This window comes from Netta rufina (genome assembly GCF_964035555.1).
Source record: "Netta rufina genome assembly, contig: SCAFFOLD_188, whole genome shotgun sequence".
Lineage (NCBI taxonomy): Eukaryota > Metazoa > Chordata > Aves > Anseriformes > Anatidae > Netta > Netta rufina.
Window position 1 is genome coordinate 1 of NW_028168848.1, and position 10,225 is coordinate 10,225.

Below are 10,225 nucleotides of genomic sequence, written 5' to 3' on the forward strand. Positions count from 1 at the left end.
CCGGCGCCTCTTCGAGCAGAACGTGCAGCGCTCGCTGCGGGGGGGCTACGTGGGGGCCACCTACTTCGAGCGCTGCCTCAAGTAGCCCCCCCCCCCACATTTCCTCCCCCCCCCACACATTTTTTTGCAGCCCCCCCCCCCATATTTTTTTTGCCCCCCCCCCCCCCCCCCCCCCAAAAAACCCCTCCGCCCCCCCCCTATTTATTGCCCCCCTGGGGGCGGGGGGGGGCCCCCTCCTTTCTGTCCCCCCCCCCCCTTCCCAGTTCCCCCCCCCCTTGTGGGTGATTAAAGGGCGATGGTAACGAGCGGTGCCCCCCCCCCTTCCTCATCCGTGTTTTGTTTTGGGGGACTGGTTTATACTGGTTTGTACTGGGAGGGGGTGGGGGTGGGCAGTGGGGGTTCAGGGAGGGGTTGGTGCGACCGGTTCCCGCTGCCAGGGCTCCCAGTGCAACCAGTTTGCATTCCCAGTGTGCCCAGTTCCCTGTCTGGGGGCTCCCAGTATGCCCAGTTACCCATCTTAGTGCACCCAGTATGGCCAGTTCCCTGTCCAGCAGCTCCCAGTATGCCCAGTTAAAGGTCTTGGCACGCCCAGTTCCTGCCCAGTTCATAGCCACTGTATGCCCAGTCGCCCATCCCAGAGCTCCAGTATGCCCAGTCGCCCATCCCAGAGCTCCCAGTATGCCCAGTTCCCTCTCCCAGAGCTCCCAGTATGCCCAGTTCCTTGTCTGAGTGCTCCCAGTGTGCCCAGTTACCCATCTTAGCACACCCAGTAACCCCAGTACCCTCTCCCTGAGCTCCCAGTATGCCCAGTTCCCTATCTGAGTGCTCCCAGTGTGCCCAGTACCCTCTCCCAGAGCTCCCAGTGTGCCCAGTACCCTCTCCCAGAGCACCCAGTATGTCCAGTTCCCTGTCTGAGTGCTCCCAGTGTGCCCAGTTCCCTCTCCCAGAGCTCCCAGTTCGCCCAGTACCCTTCCTTTGTTCCTCCCCCCCCCACCGCCTGCTGTTTCCCCTCTCCCAGTACACCCCAGTATACCCACTGCCTCCCAGTCTCTCTACCCAGTTCCCCCAGCCTGCTCCAGTTCGCGCCCAGTGCTCCCCAGTACATCCAGTGCCTCCCAGTATGCCCCATTTCCCCACTCCAGTGCCTCCCAGTGTGCCTGGTCCTGCTCCCATCTCCTCCCAGTGCCTCCCAGTATGTTCTCGTGCTCCCCAGTTCCTCGTCCCAGTGCTCCCAGTATGGCCCAGTTCGCCCCAGTGGGTGTGATGTGCGCTGATTTTTCTGCGCCCAGTACAACCCAGTATATCCCAGTCACTGCCCAGTCTGTCCCAGTATATCCCAGTATCCTCCCAGTCCGCCCAGTTTCCCAGTCCTCCAGAGGCCCCTTTGGAAGCCGGAAGTGCCGCTCTGGCCGAACTCGTCTCTCCCCACGGAAAGGAAGTGACGTAAGGGGGCAATATTGACTTCCGGGAGGGCGGGGTCGCGGTACCGGCCCCCTCGTCACGTGACCAAGCACCCGGTGACGTCACTGCATTGGCGGAAGTGCTGGGACAGCCCGGGAGAGGCCGAAGGAGCCGGGTGAGGGCCCGGCGGCCGCCTCCGGGGTCATAGAGAGGGGGCCGGGGGGGTGCCAGAGGGGCCCGGGCCCGGGGATCATAGAGACGAGGGCGGGGCGGGCTCGAGGGGCCCGGTACCGGGATCATAGAGCTGAGCTAGGGGGGCTAGAGCGGCCATGGGATCATAGAGACGACGGAGGGGCGGCTAGAGGGGCGCAGGGATCATAGAGACGAGGAGGGTGGCTAGAGGGGCCCGGTACCGGTGGGACCATAGAGAGGCGCGGCCGGTACCGGAGTGACGTAAAAGGAAGTGAGCAGGGCCGCGACCATAGAGAGGCCTCCGGGCGGGGCAGAGAGGACTTCCGGGGTGAAGGCGCCGTGGGGGGGGGGAATAACCATAGAGTTGTGGACCCCCCGAGACCATAGAGAGGGGCGCGGTGGGGGCGGGAGGACCCGGGGGGCGGGGCTTGAGCTCCTCGCCCGGCGATTGGCTGCGGGCTTCCTGTTGCCATGGCAACGGGGCGGGGCCTGGAGGGGGCTTGGGCCTGCCCCTAGGGGGGGCAAATAAATGCCCCGGGGGGTAAATAAATGCCCCTGGGAGGGAGGGGGGGTAAATAAATGCCCCTGGGGGGTCTCTGGGGGGTGTGGGGGGTAAATAAATGCCCCTCGAGGGGTTTTGGGGGGTTAAGAAGTGCCCCAGTGGGGTAAATAATTGCCCCTGGGAGGGAGGGGGGGTAAATAAATGCCCCAGGGGATATGGGGGGGGAAATAAGTGCCCCGAGGGGGTAAATAAACGCCCCTGGGGGGTAAATAGATGCCCCTGGGGGGTTCCCCTTAGGTATCCCCCTCGTGTCTGCCCCCCCCCTTGTCTTCGTGCCCCCCCCCCCGTCCTTGTCCCTCCTCTTCCTCCCTGCCCCTGTCCTCGTCCCGCTCATGGCCCCAAATCCCCGTCCCCTGGGCTGTTTCCCCCCCCCGTGTCCCCATCTCCCCACGTTTATCTTCGCCCCGTGTCCCCTCCAGGTCCACATGTCCCAAACATCCGCGTTCCCCGTGTCTGTGTCCGTGTCCCCGCGTTGTGTCCCACCTCGACACCTCCCCGTGTCCACGTCCCCACCCTCCATGTCCCCACTGTCACATCTCTGTGACCAGGTTCCCCTTGTCTGGGCTCTGCTGTGCCCCCTCTATGTGTCCCCGTCCCCATGTTTGTGTCCCCGTGGCCATCACGTCCCCATGGCCTTGTGCCTGCAGTGTCACCGTGGCCACCATGGCCACCACATCCCCACGGCTACCTTGTCCCCATGGCCACCATGTCCCCGTGTCCACCACAACCCCATGTCTGCCACGTCCCCATGGCCACCATGTCCCTGCATCCACCTTGTCCCCATGGCCACCACGTCCCCACGGCTATCATGGCCTTGTGGCCACCATGTCACCGTGGCCACCATGGCCACCACATCCCCATGGCCACCACATCCCTGTGTCCACCACATCCCCATGGCCACCATGTCCCTGCATCCACCTTGTCCCCATGGCCACCACGTCCCCATGGCCACAACGTTCCCATGGCCACCACGACCCCGTGTCCACCACGACCCCATGGCCACCACATACCCATGGCCACCACTTCCCCATGGCCACCTTGTCCCTGTGTCCACAACGTCCCCATGGCCACCATGTCCCTGTATCCACCTTGTCCCCATGGCCACCACGTCCCCATGTCCACAACGTCCCCGTGTCCACCGTGTCCCCACATCCACCACATCCCCATGTCCCCCACGCCCCTGCTCTCCCATCTCCTGCCCCATCCGTGTCCCCCTCCACCTCCCTGACGTCCTTGTCCCCCCGTCCTTGTCCCCAGGCGCCGCTGCCACCATGGACCTGCTGTTCGGGCGCCGGAAGACGCCGGAGGAGCTCCTGCGGCAGAACCAGCGGGCGCTGACCCGCGCCATGCGCGAGCTCGACCGCGAGCGCCAGAAACTGGAGGCCCAGGAGAAGAAAATCATCATCGACATCAAGAAGATGGCCAAGCAGGGCCAGATGGTGAGAGGGGACAGCGCTGGAGGTCTGAGGGACGTGGAGGAGACGTGGAAGGGATTTGGGGTTCTGCAGGGGGCTGTGGGGACCCTACTAGGGACTGGGGAATGTGGCGGGGACATGGGGTCCATGGGGACCCTACTGGGGGCCAGGGAATGTGGTGGGGATGTGGAAGACCCCAAGAGACTGCAGTGGGGCAATGGGGACCCTACTGGAGACCGGGGAACATGGTTGGGGCATGGAGGACCCCGAGTGACCACAGCAGCTACAAGTGGACCAGGAGACCACGGAGATGGTGCTGGGCCTGAGGGGACACAGATGGGTCCCTGGAGGTGCCCCCAGGCCTCTCGGGGGGGCTTCGGGGCCACCCAACGTGTGTGTCCCCCCCCAATTCCCGGCCCGCAGGACGCGGTGAAGATCATGGCGAAGGACCTGGTGCGGACGCGGCGCTACGTGAAGAAGTTCATCACCATGCGGGCCAACGTCCAGGCCGTGTCCCTCAAGATCCAGACCCTCAAGTCCAACAACTCCATGGCCCAGGCCATGAAGGGTGTCACCAAGGCCATGGCCACCATGAACCGCCAGGTGGGTGCCCGCGGGGGGCGTCCTCAAGCTCTTGGGTGGCCACCAAGAGCTCTCCAGGGGTGGCCGTGAGGATGTCTTTGAGCCTGTGGCCACCAAGAGCTCTCCAGGGGTGGCCATGAGGACATCCTTGAGCCCGTGGCCACCAAGAGCTCTCCAAGGGTGGCCGTGAGGATGTCTTTGAGCCCGTGGCCACCAAGAGCTCTCCAGGGGTGGCCATGAGGATGTCCTTGAGCACGTGGCCACCAGGAACTCTCCAGAGGTGGCCATGAGGATGTCCTTGAGCTCTTTGGTGGCCACCAAGAGTTCTCCAAGGGTGGCCATAAGGATATCTTCGAGCCCGTGGCCACCAGGAACTCTCCAGGGGTGGCCATGAGGATGTCCTTGAGCCCATGGCCACTACAGAGTGACCTGGGGATGTCCCCGAGGCTGTGGCCACCGTAAGGTGCTCCATGGGGTTGTCCCCAAGGTTGTGGCCATCATGGCCTGTCCTGAAGTAGCCACGGAGATGTCTTGGAGAGTGTGGCCACCTCAAGTTGCCCTGGGCTAGCTGTGACGATGTCCCCAAAGCCATGGCCACCACCAGCTGCTCTGGGGGGACATCCTGGTGGCCACGGTTGCCACCAGCTGCTCGGGGTGGCCGTGAGGATGTCCGTGGCCACCGCGAGCTGACCAAGGCCTGAGGCCGTGGCTACTAGGAACTACTTAGTGGCCACCAAGAGCTGGCCAGCCGTGTCCCCACGTGCCACCAGCTGTGTCCTGGTGTGTCCCCCCCCCCAGCTGAAGCTGCCGCAGATCCAGAAGATCATGATGGAGTTCGAGAAGCAGGCGGAGATCATGGACATGAAGGAGGAGCTGATGAACGACGCCATCGACGACGCCATGGGGGACGAGGATGATGAGGAAGAGAGGTTGGGGGGGGGGTGGAGGAAGCACGGGGTGGGGGGGGGGCAGAGACACGGGGGTGTGGGGGCGGGAGGGGGACGCGTGGGCACAGGGAGATGGGGAAAGGGGAATGTGGGGGGACCTGGGGGATGGATGTAGGGGGGACACGAGGGGACATTGGGGTCATGGGGGGGAAAAGAGAGGATATTGGGGTCATGGGGGGGACACGAGGACACGAGGGGACATTGGGGTCATGGGGGGGATGCATGAGGACTTTGGGGTCATGGGGGGGACATGAAGGGACATTGGGGTTGTGGGGGGGGCACTTGGGGACATTGGGGTCATGGGGTGGGACACGAGAGGACATTGGGGTCGTGGGAGGACACGAGGGGACATTGGGGCCGTGGGGGGGACATGAGGGGACATTGGAGTCGTGGGGGGGTCACAAGAGGATATTGGGGTTGTGGGGGGGACACGAGGGGACTTTGGGGTCATGGGGGGGCATGTGGGGACATTGGGGTCATGGGGTAGATACATGGGAACTTTGGGGTCGTGGGGGGGATACATGGGGACATTGGGGTTATGGGGGGGACATGAGGGGACATTGGGGTCATGGGGGGACACGAGAGGACATTGGGGTCATGGGGGGATACATGGGGACTTTGGGGTCGTGGGGGGGCACATGGGGACATTGGGGTTGTGGGGGGGACATGAGGGGACATTGGGGTCATGGGGGGGACACGAGGGGACATTGGGGTTGTGGGGGTCACAAGGGGATGTTGGGGTCGTGGGGGGGACATGAGGGGACATTGGGGTCGTGGGGGGGACACGAGGGGACTTTGGGGTCATGGGGGGGCATGTGGGGACATTGGGGTCATGGGGTGGATACATGGGGACTTTGGGGTCGTGGGGGGGACACGAGGGGATGTTGGGGTCGTGGGGCATGCGGGGGGACCTGGGGGGCTGTGGCGGGGATCTGGGGGTACAGGATGGGGTCAGGGGACAATTTGGGGTCCTGGTGTGACCTCTGACCCCCCCTTGTTGTCCCCCCCCCCAGCGACGCCGTGGTGTCCCAGGTACTGGACGAGCTGGGGCTGACCCTCACCGACGAGCTGGCCAGTGAGTGGGACTGGGGGGGGGTGGGAGGTGGATTTGGGGGGGGGTCACGAAGATTGGGGGGGGGGTCAGGGGCCGTTTTGGGGGTGTTTGGGGTTTTTTAGTGGGTCTGGGGGGAGATCGGGGAGCGTTTTTGGAGGCCTGGGGGGACATTTTGGGAGGGGGCGGGGGGGGATATTTGGGGGGGACATTTTTTTGGGGGGGGGGGGAGGGACGACAACGGGGTGGCGACCCCCTGACCTTTGCCCTTTGCCCCCAGCCCTGCCCACCCCGGGGGGGTCGCTGGCGGCGGGGGAGGGGCGGGCGGCTGAGGCCGCCGCCGCATTGGCCGACGCCGACGCCGACCTCGAGGAGCGGCTCAAGAACCTGCGCCGGGACTGACCTCTGACCTTTGACCTCTGACCTCTGGCCTTTGACCTCTGGCCTTTGACCTCTGACCCCCCACCAGCGACCTCCAGCCCCTCTCCATGGCCCCCCCCCCCCCATCCCCGGAGCTGCCCTGCGCTGATCTCTGACCTTTGACCTCCGACCTTTTGGGGACTCGTGCCCCCCACCCCCACCCCTTCCGAGGGCTGACCCATGACCTCTGGTGACCTGTAACCCCCCCCCAATGACCTTTGACCTTGCCCAAATACCCCAGAGGGGGGCATCTCCAACACTACAGGGCCTCACCCCCCCCGGGGGTATTTGCACCCCCCCCCCCCCAGAGGTATATTTGCCCCTCCACAGGGGCTTTGCCCCCCCTTTTTTGGGGTACTTGCCCCTCGCTTTTATTTTTGCCCCCCCATCTTTTTTTTTTTTTCCCCCCTTTTTTTCTGGGTTATCGACTCTTTTGGACTATTTGCCCCCTCTCTGGGCTATTTGCCCCCCCCTCTTTGCGTTATTTGCCCCCCCGCTGGGGTTATTTGCACTCCTTCCTGGGGGGTATTTGTCCCCCCACCCCCCCAGATGGGGCAGTTGAGTTGAAACGGGGCAATAAAGGCTGCACGTTGGGACCTGCTGCCTCCCCCCGCTGCTTCCTGGGGCCCCCAGTGCCTCCCAGTAAGGGACTGGGAGCACTGGGAGGAGGGGTGGTGTTGGGGGGGGGATTCTCTGTTGGCTGCTATGGGGTTGGGCACCAGTGGGACCACGGCTCCGTGTCCGACAGCAAGCCACCGAAGAGCACGTTTCCATGCTAAAAAACGACGTTTTGGGGCAACAAAGAAGATGCTGGATGAGATCGGCAGCTGCGGCCCCGTTTTGGGGTGAAAACTCTTCAAATCGGTGCATCCCAGCTTGCATAGACTTCTCTTTTCAGGGGGAAACCCCCCCATATTTAGCATCCCTGGTGGATCGGGATTTTGGGTGTGATTTCTGATGCTTTTCTCTTCTGAATGTGTGAATGCAGCGGGTCTGGAGCAGAAAATGAAGCTTTTTGGTGCAAAAGGAAAAAATAGTGATTTACGTTGTTTTTCCACAAGTGATGACTTCTGACTGATTTTTGGTGTGAGACGAGCTGGTTTTGGTGCCTGCGGAACCTGGCAATGGGCATTTTGTGCTGCTTGAGGCTGCTTTTTAGGTGCCAACGTGTTTTTCCCACTTGGAAAAAAAACAACAGTAATGCTAAATTTCTGCAGAAAGCAGAAGATTTGCTGGTTTCTCAATAATTGCCAACCCCCTTTTTTTTTTTTTTTTCTTTTCTTTTCTTTTTTCATTGATTTGCACTTCTCATTCAGACTTTGATCTGTTCCCTGGAGTGCGCGTCCCCAGGTGAGCACAGCCATGCTAGAAAACACCACTCTGCTCCAGATGTGACCCCAAAAGGACCTAAATCACCCCAAAATAACGGGATTTACGTTGCGGTGAGATTGGAGGTTGGAGCAGAGGCAAGGTAGGGAGCGTGCAAGAGCGACCTCAACGCCTGTTGGGGTGTGCGTTGAGCCTGATGGGTGAAGAACCCAGCAGAACCCAAAATGCTTGGTTTTAGCCCCAAAATGGGGAGGTTTTCTGAGCCTTGTTGGAGCAAGTGCCTGTCCTGTGTGAGGACAGGATGGTTTGAGCCATCAGGGTTGGTTTGACGGGATGGGGGGAGGATGCGTCCGTGGGGTTGTTGAAATAAATGTTTCTTTATCGAAAATGTATTTTATATTTATTTTAAACATTTGTGTATTGCATCTATTTTGTATGTTTCACGTGTTTCGTACATTTATGTACAGATTTGTATATATTTAATTCATAGCCTCTGGAGGTGGCTGGCAGGATGCTGACATACAAGGTATGACTCTTCGCTGGGTGCATTTTGGGGCATTTTGGGGGATTTTTGACCATTCTGAAGACATTCCCAGCTCCCAGAAAACAGTTATTAAAAATAATAAGAATAATTTTTTTGAAAAAAAAAGGCCGTTTTGAGCGAGTGCTGCGTTGCGTTTCCCAGCCTTCCCCCCTAGATGGTTAAAAATTAAAGCTGTGTCAACACGGGCAGGTGGAATTTTAACCCTAAAAAACGAGGGAAAAAAGGTTGGGTCGGGATCCGGCCGTGACCTCCGGGCCCGGGTGCCACCGTTGGGGTCGTCCTCGATGGGTGACACCTCCCTCGGTCTTCCCTCCAGCCCTGCCTCGTCGCTGCCCTCCTCTTCCTCGTCCAAGCTGGGGCTGATGGAGCTCCTGGATCGCCGCTGGTGGGAAGGAAACTTCTCCAGCACCTTGGTGAGTCCTTGGCCTCGTCCATCCCTACGTCCTCCAACCCATTTTCACCCCCAAAAAAAAACAAGAAATGTTGGTGGAGGTCCTCTTTAGCATTTTCTTGGCCACCTCTGATGGTGCAGGCATGGAGCTGGCCGCATCCCCGGTGGAGAATCTCTTCATCAGCAGTGTTGGAGGGATGGAGGCATCTTGGTTGCATCTTATACGGCCAAAATATATATTTTTTTTTCCCCTGCAGGCACCAGCTGGAACCTTAATGAGAAGGCTGAAGGCAAGGAGAGACCTTCCCACCTGGAGTGGGTGGATTTTGACGGCACGCTGCCGGCCGACACCGTGTCCAACTGGAACAACTACACCAAGACGACGGAGTACGTCTGCTCCACGGAGGAGGATGGTTGCAACACCGGCGCCTACGTCCCCAGCCGGGGCCCGTTTTGCTTCTATGCCTTCTGGCAGTCCGAGCACCGCGTGTCCAAATTCAAGCTGCTGGTCAACAGAGGCAACCTGGAGGCGTTGCGTTGGGTGGACGACTCCTTCGGCGACGTGCCCAAAAACGCGGTGGAGGGCTGCCCCTCCGTTGACATCTACGTCGGTAGGAACCAGTACGGCTTGGGGAAGGTCTCCAAGGACCAGCGGGCTTTCTTCGTGGTGGTGGACCACAAGGAGGTTTGGTTCAAGTGGTACCAAGTCCTGGCTGTCCAGACGGGCCCAGCAGACGTCACCATCTCGGACGTCCGCTACAACACGAGCGAGGCGGTGGGGAGCGGGGAGGACGTCACGCTGACGAAGACCACGGTGAAGAACGAAGGCTGCCGAGGGACGCGGGAAGAGGTCGCCTTGGAAGAGGCCGCCGTGGTGATGCACGACTGGGAGCTGGACCAGAAGGTCTTCTCCACCATCCACGGAGCGCTGCGAGCCGCCCCCTTGGCCTTCAACGGGACGAGCTGGGAGGCCACCAACGTCACCAGAGTCAACTGGGTGGGACGAGCCACCACCGGCGAGTACGTTGTCCATACCCGCAACGTCAAGGTGCAGATGCGACCCCGTACGACGTGCACGGTGGCCCTGGTGGGACGCCAGCTGGACGTCCGCGTCCCGTTCACCGCGTGCTTGACCCGTGACTTCGGTGACGGCCAACTGCACCGCGTGGCCGTGACGGGGGTGGCCCGCAGCCGGGCGGTGGTGGACATCCAGGCCGGCGTCGAGCAGTGCTCGCCCCTCGCTGGTTCCTCGCCGTGCCGGGGGTAGCGGTCGCTGAGGAAGGTTGGTGCTATGCAAGGCGTTTTTTTTTTTTCTTTTTTCTTCCAATTGGCATCTTTTGAAGTATGCAATTTCTACCTTTTTTTTTTTTCTACCCCTTTTTTTTTTTTTT

At 61.0% G+C, this 10,225-nt stretch overlaps 2 protein-coding genes across 3 annotated transcripts; both read left to right on the forward strand.

The window, feature by feature from the left end:
* Window positions 1–1,473: 1,473 nt before the first annotated feature.
* On the forward strand, window positions 1,474–6,788 carry CHMP2A (charged multivesicular body protein 2A). Its single transcript, XM_084307203.1, has 6 exons — window positions 1,474–1,576; window positions 3,413–3,594; window positions 3,994–4,173; window positions 4,951–5,081; window positions 6,113–6,174; window positions 6,431–6,788. The coding sequence occupies exons 2-6, from the start codon at window positions 3,427–3,429 to the stop codon at window positions 6,550–6,552; spliced, it is 663 nt and encodes a 220-aa protein (XP_084163329.1). The 5' UTR covers window positions 1,474–1,576; window positions 3,413–3,426; the 3' UTR covers window positions 6,553–6,788.
* Window positions 6,789–7,768: 980 nt separating this feature from the next.
* On the forward strand, window positions 7,769–10,225 carry LOC311221802 (natterin-3-like). Of its 2 annotated transcripts, none has more exons than XM_084307202.1 (4): window positions 7,769–8,041; window positions 8,367–8,425; window positions 8,760–8,856; window positions 9,092–10,225. In XM_084307202.1, exons 2-4 carry the CDS (start codon window positions 8,411–8,413, stop codon window positions 10,099–10,101), a joined length of 1,122 nt encoding a protein of 373 aa, XP_084163328.1. In that variant the 5' UTR covers window positions 7,769–8,041; window positions 8,367–8,410; the 3' UTR covers window positions 10,102–10,225. The 2 variants fall into 2 exon arrangements, with proteins under 2 accessions (XP_084163328.1, XP_084163327.1); XM_084307201.1 differs by having other exon boundaries at window positions 8,390–8,425.

Coding starts and splice junctions, on each gene's coding strand:
- CHMP2A (XM_084307203.1), top strand. CDS start 3,427: ATGGACCTGCTGTTCGGGCGCCGGAAGACGCCGGAGGAGCTCCTGCGG. Junction 3,595..3,993: donor TGGCCAAGCAGGGCCAGATG/GTGAGAGGGGAC, acceptor CCCGGCCCGCAG/GACGCGGTGAAGATCATGGC. Junction 6,175..6,430: donor CCTCACCGACGAGCTGGCCA/GTGAGTGGGACT, acceptor CTTTGCCCCCAG/CCCTGCCCACCCCGGGGGGG.
- LOC311221802 (XM_084307202.1), top strand. Junction 8,857..9,091: donor GAAACTTCTCCAGCACCTTG/GTGAGTCCTTGG, acceptor TTTCCCCTGCAG/GCACCAGCTGGAACCTTAAT.